The 24665-nt window shown below is 41.9% G+C and overlaps 2 protein-coding genes across 3 annotated transcripts in view; one reads left to right on the top strand and one right to left on the bottom strand.

The window, feature by feature from the left end:
- Positions 1-24665, bottom strand: part of znrf3 (zinc and ring finger 3) — a 246047-nt gene that overhangs the window by 29010 nt on the left and 192372 nt on the right. The gene's annotated exons all lie outside the window — the stretch shown is intronic.
- Positions 8018-24665, top strand: part of kremen1 (kringle containing transmembrane protein 1) — a 95284-nt gene continuing 78636 nt past the window's right edge. For both annotated transcript variants that reach the window (XM_049578586.1, XM_049578585.1), the window contains exon 1: positions 8018-8343. In XM_049578586.1, coding sequence (XP_049434543.1) covers positions 8259-8343 — 85 coding nt within the window. In that variant the 5' untranslated portion in view covers positions 8018-8258. The remainder of the gene's footprint in view (positions 8344-24665) is intronic.

The following is a 24665-nucleotide window of genomic DNA, read 5'->3' as shown; positions in this document are numbered from 1 at the left end:
GACCTTTGAACATACTGACAGAACCATATGTGTGCACACTGCGCAGTGAGGGATTATTAGAGACAGTTGTAATGGCAAATAAAGATCATCTAGATAAACTACCTGTTTGATTGCCGTATTGCTTGTAATTCTTTCCCATTTGATTTTGTTGGAGCACTGACACCATGTTCCCAGATCTCTGCAGTAACTTTGATAGATAGAAAAGACGGACAGCGAGACAATGCAAGTTGTGATAAACTGTAATGAAGTAATTTAGTCCTGATAAATATCTTGGTACATACAGAAAGATGTTCCATCCATTTCTTATCATTTCTCTGCTTCTCGGTCTGTTTTCTATTATTTCTCGTCTCTTTTTGTCTCCCTTTTAAAGGACTGAGCAATGCAACAATAAACATTCCAGAGGGTGTCACCCACCCGGAGCCTAATTAGAGACCCAGGAGGCCGAGCAAGATGGATGACTGCTGTGTGTGTCAGTGAAGAGAGGCGGAGGAGGAGGGGTTGTGGTGCTGCAGCGGCTGCTGGTTACGTGCAGGTGGCTGGATGTAAATGTTAGCTTTTATCTTGGCTTTGAACATGGGTAAGCTCAGGGGCCTGCACAGGTGTGTGTGTATCTGTGTGTGTGTAGGGGAAAGGAGTTGAGAGAAGATGGTGGTTGGGAGGGGGGTTGTTAGCAGTACAGATAGGGCCAGAGGCAGTCATTTGTCAAAGGGAGTCCACTTCAACAAAGCTTTGCTGGGGTCAGAGAGTGACACCATAATGTGTGTTGTGTTGTGTGTGCAACCACTAATGATGTGGATCATATAGACACTGATGTGGCTGCGTGGGGGGTTGTTGGCCGGGTCGCACAGACTTCAGACAACAACCAGATGCTTTGGTTGAGTAATCGCATTGACTCACTGTGTCCCCCATAGGAGTAGATGCAAGAAGTTGTGCGTCAATGTGTGCCAGCGCGTTTTGTTTTTAATTAATGTAATGAGCCGAGCGATGGCAGAGATTATTTTGGCACTGAGGAGAATGATCCCGACAGCAAACAGTGACTCAGTGGTGATGTCAAAGAGGAAGACAAAATCGGCATCCTAAAACAGACAGACAAAGAGAAAAACAGTCAGGGGGAAAGACTCATGTCCACAATCCCCTAAATTTAGCCTCAGATGCCAGGTGGTCCATATTAGTTTTAAAGGATCAGTCCACCTAATTTATCACTTTTTATCTGCTCAGGTTTTAGAATCTGAATCTGAGTCTGATTTCCCAACGTCTCTGTTGGAAAAGTTCCCACTGCACAATGTTGAGGAGTCTTTCCAGCAACAGTATCTTGGTATCTCTGAATATGCCTCAACAACCTGATCATCAGAATAAATATTGGCATTGTGCTTTTCTCCAAACCACAGATATGTTACATTCTTATGTTATCATGTAGCGGATATGTTGAAACTTGACATCTCTTGACATTTCAGCAATGCTGTGGTTAACGTGTGGTTACATTTAGGCACAAAAAAATACTTTGTGATGGTTTGGAAGAGATCATGTTTTGGCTTAAAATACCTGGTTTTGGGTGCACTATTCCCAGTGGAAACGCAGTGATGTCTTGGTAAAAAACAACTGCTTTTGGTGGCACTATTCCCCATGGCGGCCCCTGACTAAGAATTTTCCAAGACGATCGATTGTCATTATTGAGGGCCATTAGTCGACTTGTCGCCCGCATGTTCACGATAGTAATTTAATTATTGAATTATATATTTTGGGCGGGGCAGCACAATGGTTTGAGTTGAAGGTGTGAGAAAGAATAGTATCAGTAACATTGTTAACACTGTGCTACATTACAGAGAAATACAAAACCGTACTAATGAACCTTCATTAATATAGGCCTATATTTTATCTCCAAGTGCACGTCACACACTGAGCGAGCCGCCTGTTAATGACGCTGTGGGCTAATGGGCATGTAGCTACTTCCATGTTTCAGATGATACGTCATGTTTGTAGTCGACCAATGAAGATGAGTTTACATATCACCTTGGGTTCATCCTTCACCTTCTCAAAATGATCCCACACTTTGGATTTCCTGCCCAACGTGTTATTAACTAGCCTGTGGAATAACCGCAGGTACCAGCCCTGGAAATGAGGGTCTGTACACATGCTGCGTCTTTAACCGCCTGGGAAACGTGAGATCAGGCACTGGGCACTACTCTTGTACCTTTTTTTGTGCCAGCTTTCAAGAGCACAGTGGCAGGTTGTGTCTGAGGTTGCTAAGCAACCTTAACAAGCATAGTATAGCCTATTTACCTGAAATCCTGAGTGCAGAGCTGATCTTCTTCCAGGAGCTGTTTATAAGTGTGTAGGCCTATCATCTGTGGGACAGATGTAAAGCTCTGGGTAGCCCTGCACTAACATGATCAACTTTTCCGTATTTATCAGACTGAATATTTACAGAAGAAGGGAAAGATATCTGTCAGCTGTGATTGGTTTGTAACCTGACTCCTGTCTGACTGCTGAGCGTGGCCTCTTCTTGCATCTGTCCTTTCAAATTAAATTCCCACATTGTCCAGTCATATAGGCCAACTAATGACCTTTCTGGTCAACTAACTTTTGGTCAACAAAGCTGTCAAAAAACGACTGCTTTGATGGTCCCCTGGCAACAGCTGAAGTACCCTCTTGGTATAAGTACTCCACATTTGGAGTCACTGCCGTAGTGTGCCATTCAAACAATTAACTGATCATCAAAATAGTTGCAGATTAATTTACTGTGAACACTGCTCACAGTTTGATCTGTGAATGATCCTCAATAACCAGGAAACCGCTTCTGGAAAAACACGCCGCTGTTGAGTTTCTAAATGTCATTTTTAATGCTTTGAGCACCACAAATGAGTTTGCCTTCAGCTTTTATTGTATTGAAGTGGTCGCTGAAATGTCAAAGACTTAAATCCTGGAATAAGAAACATTAAACCGATCTGCATGGTTTGATACCACTAAAGGAAAGTGAGGAAAAAGGTTTTTTTTTCTTTTTGGGTAATACAGTGTAAGTGACTGACCCTTTAAATTTTGTGCCTCTCTCTCAGATGAAATGAAACAAAATGACTTCTCAAAAAAGCCCTTTTCATGCATTAAAAAAAGGTTTGAGAGCTTTAGGTACAATGCAACCAAAGATTCTTTTGGATGCCAAGAAGGCGAGAAAGCGAAGCATACAAGGAGACATAGTTTTGACCACAAAGGAGAGAAATGTTGCATTAAAATTCATGGCCTGGCGCTCGTGTTTACTCAAGAGAAAACAAGGACATGACATAGTCTTGGCTCCTGAATTTGTGAATTCAAAGCATCTGGGCCAACTTCTAATTCAACTATGCATACCTTCCCATTGGCAGGCAGGTCAGGGATGCCAGAGTACTTTCTAATACATCTCAGTGGATTATTCTTGCTGTGACCTCCAGCCTCTGTCTTGCATAACTCAGCAGGCAGGACACACCGGCAGGGTGAAGGGCTCGGTTCTTGCTGCGGCCACCCGTGCTAAAAATGTACACACATGGTACCGTGAAGGACTCTAGATACCTGTTATCTGATGTTCTCAACCAAATGAAAAACAGTCGGAACAGAATAAAAGGCAAAATGCCAAAAGAATTAAGTGTGAATGTCATGTGTGGAAGTGCCGAGTTTTATCTGGAGAGAGCAAAAAGACAGAACAGAATTACAGTAACTCCAGCAGACCACAAGGAATGTGGCCAGGCGGCGTGTACAGACAAGTCCAACATGTGATCACACACACACACACGCACACACACACACACACACACACACACACAGAGGGAGACAAAGAAGACAAAGGAAGCTTTGCTACCACAACTGCAGCATCACAGACTGATAGCAGAGGAGATGGGAGGTAATGACAGGACTCCAACTCAGATTAATCTTCATATGGACACAGTAGTTAATGCTCAGTTTGAGGGCACTGAGACTGCTTTGTATGAGCACATTCTCATGACATTTCACATACTAAATAATAATAGCGATGTATAGGATACAGCAGGGGTACATTTATATATAGTGTATTATAGGTATTCTAGTCCTGTGCCCAAGTAAAAGTACCTGATGTAAGAATACTCAATGACAAAGATGCACTTCGGCATTCAAAATCTTACTTCTAGGTCCAGCGTGTAAGATTCAGAGTCATATTTTGGTAGAAATGGTATATAGAAATGGTATGTAGCCCTGAACAGAAAAACCAAACACTGGCTCTAGATAAGGGCATTCACGTTTTTGTGTTTTGTCTTTCCATATTTTCGCAACATACTTTTGCATTTTTGAGTTTCCACGCCAACCTCTGTAGCTCTCTGTCATGGTTGGCACACAGAAGAAGTTTCATTTGGTTGCAATCTGCAACCACACCACTAGATGCCGCTAAATCCTAAACACAAGATCCTCAAAACTGAAGTGTGGGACTTTTACATATAACTGAACGTCCGTTACATTCAAGCCTTTGCCAAACAAGTTTGCAGATTTCTCACTGAGCCTATCACTGCCAGGGAAAGCTCTCTGTATTTCGGAGTATGCTGGAGTTGTGGTGTCCGTGGTGGCTTTCTTGCACTGGCGCACCCAAAGTGATGTGTGTTATTTCAAGATCACGGATCACAGATCACAGAACTGTCAGGCTGCTGTTAAAACAACCAAAGAGCTACTGACACAATGGCCAAGCGTCAGGGAGAGGAAAACACTGAATTTGTAAAAAAAAAAAAAAAAAAAAAAAAAAAAAGAGGCCTATTAAGTATGTATGATTGGTTAGAAAACATATACAATACACACATCATGCAGACAGCAAAAACTATAAAAAGTTACCAAAAATATCAGGAAAACGAATCTCTGGTGTAATATTCACAGGAAGTCATCTGCTCAAAATCAAAATTTCCTACAGTTATTGCATTAACTATTTGGATTAATGGTACAGGTTATTAGCTGGTCTGTGCTGTTATGGTAATATGTCTCTGTAGCCCTTTTTAAATAGGAATTGTGCAAATTTGCAGGAAAGCCCAGTCAGTCTTTTTTCAGCATTGGCAGTATAAAAACAAAATCGGGGAGTGCAGCAAAATGCCGCCTACCTACTTTTGTTTACAGAATGCGCCTTTTTCGGGGGCGTGAGCAAGTAACAAAACGTGTAGCTCAGCGTGTGACGTAAACAGTGACGTTCTCCAGGGACAAGGAGGGCGCTCAATTCCTTGTCTCCCCAGTTGCTCATCTTTACAGTGTCTGTCAGGTTTGTGTTTCCCTCTTGCTACTAGCTGCTCATTCCTGCTATCAGCTGTTTCCTGTTTATCCACCGCCAGTGGCTCGCACGTGCAGCGTCTTCAACAGCCCCTCCCGTGGCAATATGTTCTGCCAATATGTCTACCCTACGAGGTGGAAAATTGGGCACCTCGGATCAACTCACCAATCCGGCTCTGTGTGTCTAAACGCTCACAGCTTGCCTGCAAAGCGGCCCAACATTTGCCGAAAATCTAGCAGTTTAAAAGGGGCTTTAGTCAAGGGTCAGCAATTTACTCTGTAATAGAAAAGAATGTTTAATCTGTAGGATTTAGGGGGATATATTGGCAGAAACTGAATCTGATAAATTTGTTTTTGTGAGTGTATATAATCACCGTAAAATAATAATTGTGTTTTTATTGCAGTAAAATGAGATGTTTATACCTACATAGAGAGCGGGTCCTCGTCCACAGAGATTACCATGTTACACCACCATGTTTCTACAGTAGCCCAGAACAGACAAACCTAACTCTGGCTCTAGATATCTCAATTCACAGTCCCTAGTTAGCAGCCACTCCAAGACGAGAGCATTGGAAAACCATTGATTTGATTTGGTCTCATTTATAAACATTGAATATGCACATAACTAACCCTGAAAGAGGTGTACGCCACTTCCCACAAACAGACTTCGTAGCAGAAACTTTGACCCATGCTTACAAACAGTTTGGAGACGGAAATTGCCGATGCAGATGATGAGGTGGAAGCCTGATTCAACGACATTTTCTGCTTACAAACATTTTTAATATGGATCCTACACACTGTTTAATAAATGAGATCCCAGGTCTGTTTGTTTTAGAAAGGATGAGATCGTTGCAGATATTTCGGCCATCTGTTAAAACCTCCTGAACAATAAACACTGAAAGAATTCTAACCAGGAGAAGTTTCAGCTGGCTGCAATCTGCAATCCTCACCACTAGATGCCACTAAACCCCCCCTAATCTTACACACTAGACCTTTAATGACAAAGGTGGGAAGCCACTGTTGTAGATAATTACAGCTAAGCTTATCGAAACTACCTTATGTTTTGTCTAATCTATAACAAATGACTGTATTTCCTATATTTTTGTATGTAAATTTCAAGTTACAAATTAACTATAGCGGCAAAATAAAGTACAATGTTTCCCTCTGAAAGGTTGTAGAGAAGTATAAAGTACTCAAGTACCTCGAAACTGAATAAATGCATGTAGTTCTTCCAACACTGACAGGACATCCAGTGTATATAATTAACTGAATTACTGAAAACCAGCTGTCATGCAGTTTCAGAAAAGATTAGACATCACAGTAAAAGCCACAGTAAACTGACAGTGGGTTAAATTATAATAAATCTCTTTCTCTCGAACAATCTCGCCTCCCACTGTAATATAAGTGGAGTTTTTACCAGCCAGTATCTTCAGGCCACACAGTTACATTTCTCAAAAGGGCACACGTCATGCTAGATTACTTTCCCAGCGCACCCCATCTCAACCCCGTCGGTTTTGGCAAAATAAATGTTGGGCTCTTTTTTTTTCTTCAACAGTGGTGAGCTCATACTGGATTTTCTATTTTTAGGCGAACTGGCTGCTTGGACTCTTCTTTACAGTGCTGCATGGTGCTTACATTAAACACACGAGGGTGCTGTTTCACACCAAAGACACCAGTCTGAAGTGGCAGAGGTGAGCCGCAGTGACAGTGGGGTCAGTGCACCTGTTTGTATCCAGTGAGTAACATAAGCTTTGATGGAAACGTGTGAAGGGACAGTCAGTAGAAGGGTCACATCACATCCTGATTTTATACTCTAATCTGTTTCCTCTAGGAAGAACATTTATGCTGACATGCTCCCAGCTTTAAAATCTAAACATACTGTGCTGATTTGTGTTAGTTTTCAACTCAGTTTAGAGATAAAACATCTCACACATTCCTGTGGATTAGAGCGATCTTGTACAGGACGTCAACAATTCTAACTCACACAGAGAAAGAAGTCTTTGATTCCCAAAACTCTGCCCAGGGACTTGCCTCTATTTATTAGATGTTAGCAAATACACAAATAACAGAGCAGAAATAGTTTGTGATCACGTTTGTTTGATCACAGCTCCAAATACTGATAATTTCCCTCGCTTCATCCACGTCTCCATTGTATCAAACCACAGGGTTACCTCCTGTAACCACTGCTCCATCAGGATCATGTGCAAATCCTTCTCACTCACTTTCCCCCTCTTGCATAATGTAGCTATTAAAATGATGTATTGCTGGGAGCCTTTGACTTCCCTTTGTGTGCAGTTTAGTATATCCTAGCTCAGGGGTTTCCAAATGTAATGGACCCCAAATTAGATTATCATAAAAAACAAGACAATCCTCCCATAATATTCCAAGAGGGACTTTTATTGTGTATATGTGGGACTGCAGTGAACTGTCATGCTTTATGGTGGTTCTGATATCCTGTGGCTTCTGCGTGCACAATGACTGCATGGTGCGTAAAGTTTGTTATTAACATCTGGGGTAGTTTTTGAGCAGTTTTGCTGTAATATTAGATGCATTTTCAGGTTGTTACTGTGGGGAAAGTGTTTTGAATTCTGTCTCTGATGAAGGAAAATCAGTTTATTCTTCATTAACCTGCGCTTCATTGCACCACTGAGTCCACCCTCCAGCTCCAGCCCCAGCACCGTCACCCTCCCTCCCTCCTCCTCTTTTCTTTCTGCTGCTTCCCCAGCGCTGCAGGTTGAATCTATTGCCCCTATTTCCTGTCACATGGGTTGGAAATAGGATCCCTGCTTTCTACTATCTGTTCCCGTCTTTGTGGTGTCAGTGTAGTAGTGGCTGTAGGACCTGCCTTGAAGTTCAGGGACTTTTAACGCCGGCCAAAGAGCGACTCCTGCACAGACCCGGACAGTCAGTCAGTCAGTCAGTCCGTCCGTCAGTCCACCAGCCCCGCCGGTCTGCGCATCCGTCCGTCTGGCTGCACTTCACCTGAGAGCCAGTTCAGACTCTTTAATCACACGATGGATTCCTGGACAGTCACCTCTGCTCTTCTTCTTCTTCTCGCTGGGGTTATTTCTTCTGCGGCTTTTAGTGTTTTCGACACCGGTGAGTCAAACTTTTCTACTCGCCTTTTTTTTTTTTCTCTCCGAGGATGCATTCCGATAAATACGGTCGGAAGCGTCTCCAAAGTTGTTCCTTTTACGCACTGCGTTGTTGTCATGTCAGAAACTGACAACACACACCAGAAAGTGCGTTGATTTTAATGTTATTGTGATATTTTCCTGTTTGGTTTATCGAACATGTCACAGATTGCAGTCGCGGTAACTTCATTCATAGTTCGTGGTCCAGATCTCACAGTGTTTCCCAAACTGCGTGATGTCTTCGCTCGGGGTGTTTACGGAGGGCGGCTGAAGCAAAAAGGAGAGAATGTTTTGTTGTTATTTGATTTGTGTGAAGACAAGAGCGTGAGCGTGAGCGGAGCGACGGGTTTGATTACACTACAGTTTCAGAGTTAACTCCACACCTACAGGGTAAACACTTGTGGTCCAGACCGTATCCAAAGGTGTCCTCGGACCTGTGGAATCCCCGCGACAAAATCCGACCAACAGGGGTTCGTGTAAATATGGAAAAATGCTTATAAATCATCTGGAAGCGATGGTGTGTTGTTCTGGAAGCTATGTGCTGATGTAGTCAGTGAAACGACCGGGTTGTGAGCCAAACCAGCAGCTTTTACGCGCTGGACTCTCCGGCACATCCTGCGCCTTCAGACCTGATGTGTATACCTGTTCTGCTCCAGCTGCCTTTAGCTGATTAATCCCACTTCAGTCTGAATTTTCTGATTTTGGCACAACATCTTTTTGGTGTTTATCATATCACTGTGGTCTGCACTGCATTACTGGCTATTGTGTATTTTATTGAACCACACAGACACCAGTTCCCCCCCGAAATGAACTCGAATCCCTCAGTCATCTGATATCATCCATTTAATTTACCATCAAGTTCAGATTAATACGCAGGGACATGCCTGCGTCTCCCTGCAGCACTTCAAAGTTACAGCCGGATTCCCGTTCAAAGCTAAATATTTTTGTTTTAATGTGAATATCTAATAACTATGACCACACAAACTGAGCTTCTCCTTGCTGTAATTTGTGCCGCGTTTCATGTCGGAGCAGCAAATCCTCATGCTTTCCTTTTTAATTTTTTTGTCTCTTAATTATACCCTTGGATTTCAAATTAGAGGGTCCGCCATCTGGGCTAGTGCGTAAGTACTCCCATGTGTACCTATGTATTAACAAAGTATTTAAAGCAATGGTATTCCCCCTCATAACACTGGGGAGAAAAAAAGGGCAGAGTTTATGTTTAGTTGAAGTCAGCTGTGCCATATTTACTGTACAGTAAAACAATCATTTCATGCGTCTACAAGAAGAGAGTGTCTTGTTGTAAATGCAAAGACTGTTTGATGCTCTCTTTGCTCTGTTCTCCCCTAATATGTTTGGACTGTGCAGGTCAGGCTGGATGTGAAACCTCAGAACAACTAAAGGAAAAACCCTGAAACCCTCTTGTCCTTATAGTGTTAGCTTTTTATTAAAATCACAGAGTATTTGCTGAATGTCTGGAGCTACTAAAGAGCTTAGACATTAGAAAACTATGTGTTCGGTGTGAGTGGAGACAAGAGGAGATTAAGTTTATGGTTGATGCAAAATGTTCATACACTGGAGATTGGTGAAAGGCATTCTGGTAAATGTAGGAACCTCAGGGGAAATAGATGAGGCAGGTTCAGGGGAAGTGGACAAAGGGCTGCACATTACGGAGAAAATCAAATGTCATGATATTTTTGACCCAGTACCTTGATGTCAGTATTGCAGCAATGTTGTAAGTTTAACTATTGTTGCTTAAACAAAACATTTACAAAAGAGATTTCTGATAAATAACCATGATAATTTGGATATAATGACTATATGCGACTAATTAAACAGCTACAACAGTCAGAATATTACATCAATTTACTGTGATGCAGCCTTTGAAACCAGGAAAAGAAAACCCTTATGATATTACAATATCCACAAGATGATATCTAATCTCATATCATGATACTGATCAGTACTGATACATTGCCCAGCCCTAGTTTCATATTACAGCTACAGTTGCTAAATGTTTGGAGCTGCTAAAGAGCAGGAAACAGGTCATATGTTTCTAATGTGACTGGAAACTCAGATTTTTAGTGTCAGGCCCTCAGAACTCATTAAGGGGGTTCTTCCCAGATGTATAATTTGTGATCATCAACAAGAGAAATCCAATCAGAGGAGATTAAGTTAATGGTTAATGCAAAAATGTTCATGCTCTGGAGACTGGTGAAAGGCATTCTGGTAAATGTAGGAACCTCAGGGGAAATAGATGAGGCAGATTCAGAGGAAGTGGACACAGGGCTGGGCAACATGGAGAAAATCAAATACCTCAGTATCGATATTGGGATGATATTGGAGGTATTGGTGCATTCAGAAAATATGTACACAGTGAGATTTTTAGCCTTTAAAACCAGGGAAAGACAACACTTACGATACTACGATATCCACAACCTAAGACGATATCTAATCTCATATCATGATACTGATCAGTATTGAGATATTGCCCAGTCCTAGTTTCATATTACAGCTACAGTTGCTAAATGTCTGGAGCTGCTAAAGAGCTCAAAAGCAGGAAACAGGTCATATGTTTTTAATGTGAGCGGAAACATCTGATTTTTAGTGTCGGGGCCTCGGAATCAAAGATAAGGAGGTTCTTTTCAGATGTACAGTTTTGTGCTCATGTGTAACAGGAGACACCCAATCAGAGGAGATTAAAGCTTTTTTTTTTTAGCAATTATGACAAAAATCTATATTTTTAAATAAATTGGTCACTAAATCCAGACAGTGTACATGAGGCAGATAATCTGTGACAAAAATCATGCACCTCTGCCTCCTCATAGTGCTCTCAGTGGCATTGGCATGAATCACGAAAACGACCAGTGAGTTCAAAGGAGTCCCCAACGCAGCTGCCAATCATGTCGATCACTAGTCGTCAACTGCCGTCCAACCAGTATGCAATGATCTAATATGAATCCACATTTCTGATACTGCATTGCCTCTCAGAAACAAATTTTAGTGAACTGTTTAGCTGTAAAATGAGAATATTTGTTGCGACCAGTGGACAGTGCTTCGTTTCAGCTTGACTGTTTTTAACATGTTGGCCGGGTCACAAATATGCTTCTAAAAGCATTTGAAGTAAGAAGTAGGCACTGCAGATCAGCGCTGCCTCTTCCAACACCTGTGACTGGCCCAAGTCTCCCATCACTAGCTAGATTTTCTAAAGCCTGAAAACAGAGTGAAGAGGAGGTGCAGTAATCTAGTGTTCTCTCAGACCACTTGAATTACAATATACTTAAAAGTTATTATTGGATATTTGCCCAGTAATGCCAAAATTAAACTGCCTACCCCAGCTTTAAGTTCACGCCTGAAGCCAAAATGTTCATGCAAAATGTAGGACCCACAGGGGAAATACATGAGGCAAGTCGAGAGGAAGTGGGCACACTGAAACAAGTAGTGCTGCAAAACAACTCCTGGATTGCACTTAACTTGTTTATTTTGATATTATGAGTGTGCTTCTTCAACATGTTTCTCTTATGGTTTAGCATCGTCCAGATACACCTTATGAAGGTAAACTCAATCAGATGAATCAAAGGCACATCTGTGATGTTATTAAGAAGGAAATGTGCAAATATGAATTCTTAAAAACAGCAGACTTTGCCTTTAAATGCTGAGCCAAGGTCATGCAGTAGTTTATTAATGCTCTGCAGAAAGCCAGCCGCTGTTGCTTTTGTGACAAGTGTCTAGAATAATTATGCTGGAGTGCTTCCACTGTCCTGGTAGACTGCAGCGTTGCATCAAGCAGGAGTGTATTAACAGCAAAAGTGTTATTCATCTTGTGCTGAGGGATAATAATGCGCTGAGTGATACCGCTATGCACACACACATACATACAAAGAGGGAAGTGTAGCTCAGGGTTAGAGATGGCATATGTCAGTTGTAGTGAGAGCAGCTAAGTGCCTTTATGCAATTTATAATATGAGAATGGGCTCTTCTTCTGTACAGCACCCTTGATGCTCCCGGTATAGAGTGTTAGTTCACCACAGACTCTTATCTTTAATGTGTACTGTTTCTCTTGCACCTGAACTCAGAGGCTTTATAAAGAAACCCATCCAGACTCCCACATGCTGTTTTGTCTGACTGCGGCCTGCCGTTGCTCACTTGGCAGCTGCATAGGCCCTTCACACAAACGTACACACAAGTGGAAGCTGAACCTTGTCAGAGCTGTCAAGATGAGGCGTAATTGAGTTGCTCCGTAAGCCGGTAATGATGTAGCTGATGGTGTTGTTGTCGTGAACAAGCTGAAGCTGGTTAATCAGCGGGGAATTATTTTGTGCTTGATGTTCCTGGTACCCATGAGCGGCCCCACTGGCAGGTTGACAACGGGGGAGCCGGTGGGGAGAGTCCCACTGTGCACCTACTTGTATGACTTCTGTCTATGTAAATGATGCATCATCGTATGGAGGCTGAGGCAGCTTCTCCATGAAGCTGTGAGGTGTTGTAACTGTGCAGTGGCTCACCTTTAAAGTGATACTTTTAAGATTCAGTGGAAGGGTGCGCAGGCTGTTCTCCTGTTAGTACATGCACCTACAGTCTACCTTCCCCACCGAGAAGCGGGGGATGATTACAGGAATGGTCTCACATTTTTGGAAATATGCTTATTGGCTTTTTGCTGAGAGTAAGATGTGAACATCAATACCACTGTCATGGCTGTCTTTTAAAGAAATACTTCACCCACAGATGACCATTTGTATATTTATAAGTCGCACTGTGTCAACTAGAATTAGTGAAGAAAACTGTTTTTCTCACATGCCTTCACGGAAAACAGCAAATGATGTGATTTATTGATTGGGGACCACCTTTAACAACTATTGCTGTGTCCCAAATCGCATACTTCTGTACTTACACTTAATATTTTGAGTGCGTTCACACTGAGAAGTATGGAAAAATGCAGTGCGCTATGAGTACCTGGATGGTGCACTCAAAACGGTCAAGAAGTTGAATGTGGAACTATGGACACTTCTCGCCCTTAATGGTCGCTATCTTGGCTACGTAGCAGAAGGGGAGGGACCACTTTTCAAACTGGAAATAGCGGCCGAGGACTGTGCGACTGTGAACGTCGCTGCATTGTACAAATACATGTTTTTTGCACTAAGCACCACTATACTGTTGTCGGGTATAAGCCAGCAGTATGTTTATTGGGTTAATTTAGCAGTCTGTAATGATTTGGATAACGCGAACGATAACCCAAATGCTAATGCTAGTTTGCTAACTAGCTAATTTGCAGTCGTCATTTCCAATGAGTGCACAACGGCTGTGTTTGGTTTGAGACAACACTACCCTATCGAAATTCACGCACTACTCCAATGAGTACATAGTGCACATCGTATACTACATAGAAGTGTACTAACGGAAGTATGTGATTTGAGACACACCATAAGTCTAAGGGGGTGATCACACAGAAATGAGACGCTAGAGACGCGGACGCTTCAAAGACGCTTGAAACGTGGAAGCGCTTATTCAATGTGCGCTAGCTACTGGAGTCTGACACTTAAAAAAGTTGAAAATCTTTTCAACATCTTTCCAGCATCTACGTGCATCTAAAAAGAAGCGTCTACAAAAACGCCCGTCTAAAAAGACGCTTGAACGCCAGTCAGACGCGCCGTATCATAGGAAAACAATGGTTTTACTGGCGTCACGTTTCTTTCGTTTCATCTTGGTGTGATCGCCCCCTAAGTCATAACCTTAGTATTGGAGTCTGGCTTTGAAGAGAGCATAGATGAGTTTCACCTTCAGTTCAGTTTTAATTGGTAAGATTTTAGCAAAAATGCATGTGTTTGGGAAGTACTGTGCATACAATCAGATACATGAGACTAGGATTATACTGCACAAGTGATGTGAGAGTTTGTAAATGGATGTTTTGATTTAGTTACTGTTGTTAAAGTGGTCCCCAATCACTAAATCAATATGTTTGCTGTTTTCAGTGAAGGCGTACAAGAAAATGTTTTCCTCATGATTTCAAGGTAACACAATATGCCATTGATCTACAAATGGACATTCTGCAGGTACAGTGTTCCTTTAAATGTAAAGCTACAGCTAGCAGCTGGTTAGCTTAGCTTAGCTTACCACAAAGACTGGAAATAGGCTGAAACAGCTAGCCTGGCTCTGTTCTCAGGTGACAAAATCTACCTACCAACACCTCTAAAACTTGCTAATTAAGATGTCATATTGCAGTTGTTTAACCTGTACAAAAACTAAAGTGTAAAAATGACAACTTCAAGGCCAAGAAGCTGTCAGGTACATAGACCCCACAAAACTTTTACAGTTTAGCTTGAATAGGAAAAATTGTTGAGAATTTCACAAAATTTTCTCAGTCAGGAAGACTGGAGAAAGATTCACTCCTACAATGGTAAAGTCGCCTGATAGTGGAAATTCGCTTATTCAATGTCTGGCTAAGAGGTAGATGAAGAAGACTTACAGTATACCACTCTTGTGTCTCTTCATTCATATGAAGCTACAGCCTTGTTAGCTTATCTTAGCACAAAAAGTGAAGATGGGGAAACAGCTAGTTTGGCTCTCTCCAAAGGTAACAAAATCTGCCTCTGTCTCTATATTCACACATTAGGCTACATGAGACAGTCTGTGAAAAAAAGCATGTCCCTCCTCCCACTTGTTTTGCTTTCAATGGCATTTGCGAGACTTCGCCACGGCTGTTGGAAAACAATAAAGGCCGAGGAATTTCTAATGTCAGTCATGTCTATCACTGTTTGTGAACTGCATTCAAACTGTCAGACTGTCAAACTAGGCAGCGCTAATCAAATATGAATCAAGATTCTGTCAGTACATTGCTTATTTTTTTCCCTCAGTTATTTTTAGAAACATATTTTAGTGTACTGTTTAGCTGTAACTTGAAAAAGTTAACTCCAGCTGGTGGGCGTTGCTTAGTTTTGGGCTCTACTGTTTCCAAAATGGTGGCTGGGGAACAATCTTTCTCCTTTCAAAGCTAAACAGTACACTAAAATATGTTTGTGAAAACATTTGAGGGGGAAATAGGCAATGCAGTAACAGAATCTTGATTGATTTTTGATCAGCATTACAAAGTTTGACAGTTTAAGTACAGTCCATGAGCAGTGATTGACATGATTGACAATCCTCGGCTCTGATTGGTTGTTTTCTTACAGCAGCAGGGGAGTCTAGCAAATGCGATCAGAGGCAAAACAAGTGGGAAAAGGAAGGACGTGATTTTTTTTTTTTTATACAGACTATCTACCTCACATTTTTCTGTATGGATGTAGTGACAGTTTCAGCAAATATGATACAAACTTATTTTTTATAATATATTTTTTATATTGAAGAAGTTATATACAGTGTGATGAGTTGTAGAGGTGTTGGTAGACTTTGTTCCCTCCGTACAAACTAACGCTAGCTGTTTCTGGGGTCCGCTCATAATTCCGACGTCCCATTGTTCTGAAAACAACCCACTGTTCTGAAATCTCAATGTTTCAACATCCCATTGTTCCGACCATATTAAACCCATTGTTACGAAGTCCTGTTGTTCCGAAATCTCATTTTTCATTGTTACAAAATAACTGTTTCATGGTTAAGGTCTGGTTAGGTTTAGGCACAAGAACTACTTGGTTAAGGTTAGGAAAAGATCATGGTTTGGGTTAAAATTATAACTTTCAACATCGTTTCTACTTTCTCTAAACAGGGCGACCGTTGTCGTCATGGCAACAGTAATCAACACCACAACATGTTCTCTTGCTGCTTTACCTCGCTGCTTGCTTTTTCAACTTTTTGCATTGCAACATTGAGATTTCGTAACAATGGGTTTAACATGGTCGGACCAATGGGATGTCGAAACATTGAGATTTCGGAACAATGGGTAATTTTCGGAATAATGGGATGTCGGAATTATGACATGGCACCGCTGTTTCCAGTCTTCATGCTAACATAAGCTAACGAGGCTGTAGCTTCATATTAACGTAGAGATATGAGAGTTGTGTAAATCTTCTGCCAGAAAGCAAATAGGCAAATTTCCCAAGATCTTGAAATAGTTGGCGAATCATTCTTCAGCCTTTGTGAATGTGAAATTCTTTTGAGATTCTGGATAGTTTTACTCATTCAGGCCTGCAGTAATATTGAAACTGAAATTGAAAACTACTCTTTCGTGAGCTACGCATAGTCACATGCAATCTGTGACAAGGGATTGCAAGATTGATTTAGAAGTTCACAAGCCGAAAAGGTCAGCAACAATTGATCTGTGTATACCACTTTTTGCAGCCATGAATAACAGCAACATGAAACAAGTGGAGTCACAACCTGTGTATCGCCGGACTTTATTTCTCCTGCCTTTAAAGGAAAACAGTTAGCTTTGTGTGTGTCGAGCTGAGGCTTGAAAAGGGCAGGCTGTGACATTTTGGCAATATGGAATGTGCTCTCATTATGTGATCACTGAAGACAGAGCTGTCAGAAATAAGGCCAGACGAAGAAAACATCAGGTTAATATCAGGCTGTGCACGACCGACTGAATCTTGGGACTGATCGGAGGAGGCGAGAGGTGCCTTATGGGCTTTCTTTTCATCTGCAGTCTTTGCCAAGTCTCTCTCTACTTAACTAGGCATGCATGAAATAACTTGCAAGGCCACACTGGGAAGATTTGCAAAGGCTGAGCTCTGTGCAGTGAGGTATCTTATCAAAACTAACTTGCTGCAGGTAAATTGGCTCGATTATTTCCAGACCAAACGACAGATTTTTAAGCTTTTTACCCTCCTTCAAAACTGGCGCTCTTCTTTATTCCTTGAAGCATTGCAGGCCCCAAATGGAGTGATTTGGGGATGAATGACAGCTTGTGTTTTGATTTCTCTTTGTAGCCTGACATGCATATAAGCTGCTGCACAAACTGGCAACCCTCTGTTGTATCTGGCAACCCGCTCTTTCTCCTGCTCCCTGTCTGATCGCTGTCCAGCAGGGCATGATTCTGGCCCTGGACTCTGTCAGAATCATCTCACCCAGCCGCAGATGGAACTGGGCGATGCTGTGTGGTGCAGCAGGCGAGGCGGCGGGAGCGTGGTGTAATACGCTGCACGAACCCCTGAACAGTAGCTGACACAGAGGTCTGGATTGTAGTTTTTGACGCTGGCAACAGATGTGCAGCTTCTGTGTTCACGAGGCTGACGTGTGATTGATAGCAGTCTATAGTAGATGGGCTGTGTTATTCTCAGATGTGTCCCCTAACATCAAGTCAGAGCGTGTTGACTGTGTGTGTTTGTGCGTGTATATACTCACCTGTCTGTGATAAGCAGGGGAAAGCATGCCAGAAGCTTTTCAACATTTCCATGCATGTGATTCCAGGATTAGAGTGTGTTTATGTGTGTGTATTTCTGCTTCTGTACCTGTCCAAGTGTGATTGGTTGCAACTTGGAATATCTTTACTATCAATTACTGCAGTCTGTTTACGTTCAGAGGTCTTTTTTGACCTTGAAAACACAGTTGAGAGAACAATTCCACGACAAGGTCCATTAAGAAGTTCTTCTGGAGCCTTTGATCATATCATATGACCAACAATCTTGAAATCCATCTGCTATCGGTCTGACAACGATAAAGCCTTTTGGGGCGAGGGCCAATACTTTTGGCTGATCCAGTGTAACCAAGCCAAGACTTCCTCTTCTGTGTGCCAGTCATTCTGGCTAATCTCTATAAACAGATATCTGCGTATGGATACAAATCAATTAAAATAAACAGCTGATATAAAGGAAACGTGTCATCAGATTATACCAGTGGGGTCTGAGCAGAGGTGTTTTACTTGAGTCAGACTCACGTAGAATATTTGACTTTCGAAGACTTACATCTCGACTTGGACTTTAACACCAATGACCCGTGACTTCACTTAAAAATACTTGATGCCTTTCCCCCAAGCCTAAAGATTAAAGATTGAAAAGTTCAAAACATGCGTCACAAATTGATTTATTTCGCTGCATTTCCTGAACCATCTAACATTAATGCCGCTCATTCTCAGCAAGGCGAAACTTAATTTTCCAGATCCACTTTGTTGAAGCCAGACAGACAGCATCCAATTAAGTTGCATGAGAAAACCATGACAAACTAATGTTATGTCACTGAGCACCAGTGGGGGAGAAATGATACCAAAGATAATTTTGTTTGCATACAAAAACTACCAGGGGGTCAGTGAAGAAAGAATATGCAAAACATGTTTGTCAAAAATTACAGAGAGACACAACAACTTCCAACTTTGTTTGTCATTAGAAGTTGCACAAAAAACAGCAAGCCATAATGTTAGCATAGTTAGCAAGCTAATGTAAAAAACAGCAAAGTATCTTTCAAACAAATTTGTTTAACAAATGAATGCAAATTTTAAAATATAACCATAATTTATGGAAATGTAATCTGTTATTACTGTGTTGTTAAAATGGCATTACATTTGGTGAAGAGTGCAATATGTCTTGTTTAGGATTCAAAACTCAAAGTTTAGGATTTGGACTTGGACTTGAAAACAAAGACTTGAGACTTACTTGCGACTTACGAAACAATTTTGTGGTCCCACCTTTCATTCTGAGATTGCATTTTGGCCAATGCACTCCAGCTTTCTACATGGACTGATTATATGCCCTTCAAACATGACTGGTTAATACTACTCCAACTACAAAGAGACACCAGAATATTTCCAACTCCTAAATCTTGTCACCCACAGATTCTGCAAACATACAGTACAGGCCAAAAGTTTGGACACACCTTCTCATTCAATGCGTTTTCTTTATTTTCATGACTATTTACATTGTAGATTCTCACTGAAGGCATCAAAACTATGAATGAACACATGTGGAGTTATGTACTTAACAAAAAAAGGTGAAATAACTGAAAACATGTTTTATATTCTAGTTTCTTCAAAATAGCCACCCTTTGCTCTGATTACTGCTTTGCACACTCTTGGCATTCTCTCCATGAGCTTCAAGAGGTAGTCACCTGAAATGGTTTTCCAACAGTCTTGAAGGAGTTCCCAGAGGTGTTTAGCACTTGTTGGCCCCTTTGCCTTCACTCTGCGGTCCAGCTCACCCCAAACCATCTCGATTGGGTTCAGGTCCGGTGACTGTGGAGGCCAGGTCATCTGCCGCAGCACCCCATCACTCTCCTTCTTGGTCAAATAGCCCTTACACAGCCTGGAGGTGTGTTTGGGGTCATTGTCCTGTTGACAAATAAATGATCGTCCAACTAAACGCAAACCGGATGGGATGGCATGTCGCTGCAGGATGCTGTGGTAGCCATGCTGGTTCAGTGTGCCTTCAATTTTGAATAAATCCCCAACAGTGTCACCAGCAAAACACCCCCACACCATCACACCTCCTCCTCCATGCTTCACAGTGGGAACCAGGCATGTGGAATCCATCCGTTCACCTTTTCACAAAGACACGGCGGTTGGAACCAAAGATCTCAAATTTGGACTCATCAGACCAAAGCACAGATTTCCACTGGTCTAATGTCCATTCCTTGTGTTTCTTGGCCCAAACAAATCTCTTCTGCTTGTTGCCTCTCCTTAGCAGTGGTTTCCTAGCAGCTATTTGACCATGAAGGCCTGATTGGCGCAGTCTCCTCTTAACAGTTGTTCTAGAGATGGGTCTGCTGCTAGAACTCTGTGTGGCATTCATCTGGTCTCTGATCTGAGCTGCTGTTAACTTGCGATTTCTGAGGCTGGTGACTCGGATGAACTTATCCTCAGAAGCAGAGGTGACTCTTGGTCTTCCTTTCCTGGGTCGGTCCTCATGTGTGCCAGTTTCGTTGTAGCGCTTGATGGTTTTTGCGACTCCACTTGGGGACACATTTAAAGTTTTTGCAATTTTCCGGACTGACTGACCTTCATTTCTTAAAGTAATGATGGCCACTGGTTTTTCTTTAGTTAGCTGATTGGTTCTTGCCATAATATGAATTTTAACAGTTGTCCAATAGGGCTGTCGGCTGTGTATTAACCTGACTTCTGCACAACACAACTGGTGGTCCCAACCCCATTGATAAAGCAAGAAATTCCACTAATTAACCCTGATAAGGCACACCTGTGAAGTGGAAACCATTTCAGGTGACTACCTCTTGAAGCTCATGGAGAGAATGCCAAGAGTGTGCAAAGCAGTAATCAGAGCAAAGGGTGGCTATTTTGAAGAAACTAGAATATAAAACATGTTTTCAGTTATTTCACCTTTTTTTGTTAAGTACATAACTCCACATGTGTTCATTCATAGTTTTGATGCCTTCAGTGAGAATCTACAATGTAAATAGTCATGAAAATAAAGAAAACGCATTGAATGAAAAGGTGTGTCCAAACTTTTGGCCTGTACTGTATGCAAAATCTGTTTATAGAGATTACGTGACAAACTTTGTCAGTGGATAGAGTTTATCCAGTTGTTATAGAAGATGTTAAATTTCCATTTTTTCCTATTCACATTTATGACTTCTGGCCAGTTTTGGATTAAAAACAGAGGTTCAAAGTTGATTCTGTCAATTGTGCATTACTATAAATCAATTAAAAGGTCCAAAAACTGTCGGAAAATGCTAAACAAAACTGTTATCATGGCTGGTCAGAGCCCGATGTAACATCTTTGTAACAATCTCAAATGATATAAAACAAAGACATTAGCACATTAGGTAACTAAAAATAACAAATGACTGACAATTTGCTTCAAGAAAATGCTGATTAATTTCCTGTCATTTGCCCCGAATCAGTTAATCACATAATAATGTCAGCACTGCTTGTGTGTGAGTGAAGTTCAAATGTGAGGCAGCTGTTGCCATCTGGAGCCTCAATAAACTGCCAACGTTCCTGCTTTCGATTTTAAAGGGGCCACGTCAAGTGTCAGACCAAGAGGTCTCACATCCTCCATCTGAGGCCCCTCCTCCCACACACACACACACACACACACACACACACACGCACACACACACACACGCACACACAAACAACTATCTGTCTTTGCCCAATCCACAACTCTCCCTCAATCAGCCAATCACCGTATCTGTCTCGACTTAATCCACTCTCAACTTGTAAACGCAGTCCATACAGTGCAGTTTATGACTGGCCTCTATCAACCTTTCTAACCCCTGAGACAGAGGGATCTTTGTCTGTGTGTGTGTGAGAGAGAGAGAGAGATACTCTGAATCGTCTGCCTCAGAGGATAATAACAGACCATCTTCAGCCACGATCTGAGGAAACACGAGCTTGTGTTGGCAGGGGTGATCGCGATGGAGCGTTGGTTTGAGGAGAGACAGCGGGCTCTTAAAGAGTTTAACATAAGGGCTTTCGGTGTGTGGGTAAACACTCTGTACTCAGTGTGGGGAGTGTCAGAGGGCATTATGGGAAGAGGGTGCATGGGATCTGTGTCTCAGATGTGGGCCGTGTGGTCCCTCCCGCTTTTCCGGTTCAGAGATGGAGATGGAAACCTCTCCTACCCTGGTGAGCTTCTGTGCTGCAGACACAAGTCCAGACAAACCACTTGGGTATATTAGTGTACTGTACTGTACCGTACTGAACTGTACTGTACTGTACTATACTGTACTGTGCGTGTGTGTGTGTGCAGAGCTACACATCTAAGTTACGATGTTCATGATTAAAACCCAGGTCGGCATGAAACTGGAAAAGAAAAAGAAACAAAAGGCAGAGTTTAAAACTACACCTCTTACAGCTCTCTCCTCTCAGTCCTAAGCCCCTCCCACCAGATGGCCACAACCATATGCGTGTGCATCACACAGCAACCCAGTGTTTCCCATACATGGATTTTTTTTAACCTTATTTCATTGCAGAGTTGCGCATAGCGTATATGTTCAGCCCCTCCTCAGACCACTCTCTGTCTCCGTTTATCAGTCCACATATGAGAAAATAATTAGCTAGCTAGCCCCTCATGGTACCTCAACCTCGCTCACCACTGTGGACCGCTTCCCCAGGGGGAGAGTGGGCAGCAGCTCCAGAAATGGAGCTCTGGTTGGCAGCCGTAGCAGCTCGAATTCAGCCAGCGAAAGCCTCCCAGCGCTAGCTGATGGACAGAGTCTGACCTGTGTAACAGCAGCAACAGAAAGTTTACTGATCCAGTAGGGAGTCTGGTCCCCCAGAGCTGGGGTTTGTGCTGGCTGAATTCGGGTTGCTGCGACCGATGACTAGGGGTCTGCCTAGCTACACAAAGGTGAACTTGATGACACAACTGCTGATATTGGTGTATTTTGTTGCTTTTATTATCACAGTCTCTTTTTGATAAGTGGGGTTTGGGTTGCATCGCAGTGTAGGCAGTTTTTGACGATGCTGGAACAGCAAATTTCTTAGTAGGATTCTCCACCTCTGATAAACTGGATTCATTGATATTCTACATTAACAAGGGATTAAATGATCACATACAATGTGAAAGGGATCGTTTGTGGTAAATTCAATGAGAATTATCGCTCAGTGTGCTGTTTCATGCTTTCAGTCCATTGTTTTGGTGTTTAAGGCCCACAACTTCACCGTTTTGACGCTTTGACGCCCATTAGTGTTGTTTCGGCTGCAGCTGTTTACATAAAAAACTCTAAAAACCAACTGTACGCTACCTGTTACACCAAACGCAGATAAAGTTAGCCACTAGCTGGTGAACACAGCGGAGCATTTAGCCGCTAAAGAGGCAAATTATTCCCTCGGGAGTTGATGGAAATCAAATCAGAGCTAAAAGAAGAGTGAAAATTGGGCTAACATTTATCAGGTGGCGATAAGCATGACTCTAAATAAATGCTTATGTTGGTCTGTTTCTGCTGGATAAATAAGCAAATGTTTGCTAACAAGATTTCCATAGCTTCTTGAAGGTGATAATATGTCAATGTTTAGTTTACAACTTTTTCCACTGATCCAGTGGCCAAAAATTGATCAGTTAATAGTGATGCCTGTATATAACATATATTCTTTTTGCTTGTGTGTAAAAATAATTTTATCTTCCTACAGTAAATTGCTGTGGTTCTTACTTTTGCGTTTCTTGTGTCCAGTGACAGTCAACTATTAGCAAGGCTGATATTTTGGTAATTTCATAGCCTTAGACTAATCTACAGGATTTTTTGTATGCATGTGACTACCTTTAGCTGCACAAAAGTATTCTTAAAGTAGTATTCTTATTCAGTATTCTCATAAAGCTGTTTACATGGCTAATGAAAATGATTCCACTAATATTCCCATTTACATGCAGCTGTGCATATTCCAGTTAATAATGATATTATAGTTCTGTAAGGTTTTTGTTTGTCTTTTTCAAAGTTTTTTCGACTGTGTGATTTGCGCTTATCCAAAAACTTACTGATGTCCAAGTCTGTCATAATGTTTAAAAGTTGGTGTGTTTCTCCTTCCGACCAGAAATTTGGGCTTTTGTCAGGGGGCATGCATCTCTATCCCACCTTTGCAAACTAAGTAAGAGGAAACATCAGTTTTGTGGCAGTTCTCCTTTCTGACTGTTGAGATAATTTGAGTCCTTTGCCTTTCACTCAAGGGCACGCAAAAGTGTCAGCATCAATCACAGCACAGAACAATCTACCGGGGACACATGGTTGCTTTTACTGCTCATTTTCTCATCAGTCATTGGGATCATGAGTAAGCTGACAAATGGGCTAATCTCCCTAAAACTTTTGTACACTCTGTGAAACTTTATACTCCCTTTAAATGTCCTGCAGGTTGCACACAGGTTCAGTGACTATGTTCTGGTTGTTTTCACAGCAAACCCAGTCAGCGTGGCTTCTCTTTGTGTTGCGTCCATGCATAATCAGCTCCACACCAGCCCATATGGAGCCCTCATGAATCTTCAATGGAATTCCCCAAGAGGTTAAGTTTAGCGAGACAACGAAACACATCAACAAAAACCAACTGCGCATGTCGACCTCAACCGACACTGGGACTGCAAGGTGACCGACAACAGACCGGGCTAGTGGAGAGATGCTAAAATGCCACATTGCCCTCAGCTCTCCTTGCTGAGGGGATATGACATGCGCTAAAGCAGGCAGCTAGGTCACTTTGCTAACAGCATCACCCAAATGACAATGGCAGGAATTTGAGATCAAATCATTTTAAAGTGTACCAGAAACATGGGTGCTTAGACAGTTGATTTACAGAAAATTTATTACAGTTATAATTTTGATAATTGACTCATTGTTTGTGAAGCAAAATGTTAAACATTTAAGGCTCCAGCTCTTCTGCTGCTTCCCTCAGTTTTATATAGCGTGTCTGCAGGGCCTTACAAAGACTGTTCTTAATCTGTAAACCTACCACTGAACTCAAAACTGTCTTATTACTTTATGCTTGCACCT

This window comes from Epinephelus fuscoguttatus, linkage group LG6 (genome assembly GCF_011397635.1).
Source record: "Epinephelus fuscoguttatus linkage group LG6, E.fuscoguttatus.final_Chr_v1".
Taxonomy (NCBI): domain Eukaryota; kingdom Metazoa; phylum Chordata; class Actinopteri; order Perciformes; family Serranidae; genus Epinephelus; species Epinephelus fuscoguttatus.
Note: the sequence above shows the minus strand (reverse complement) of the source record. Positions and strands in the feature narration are given on the sequence as shown.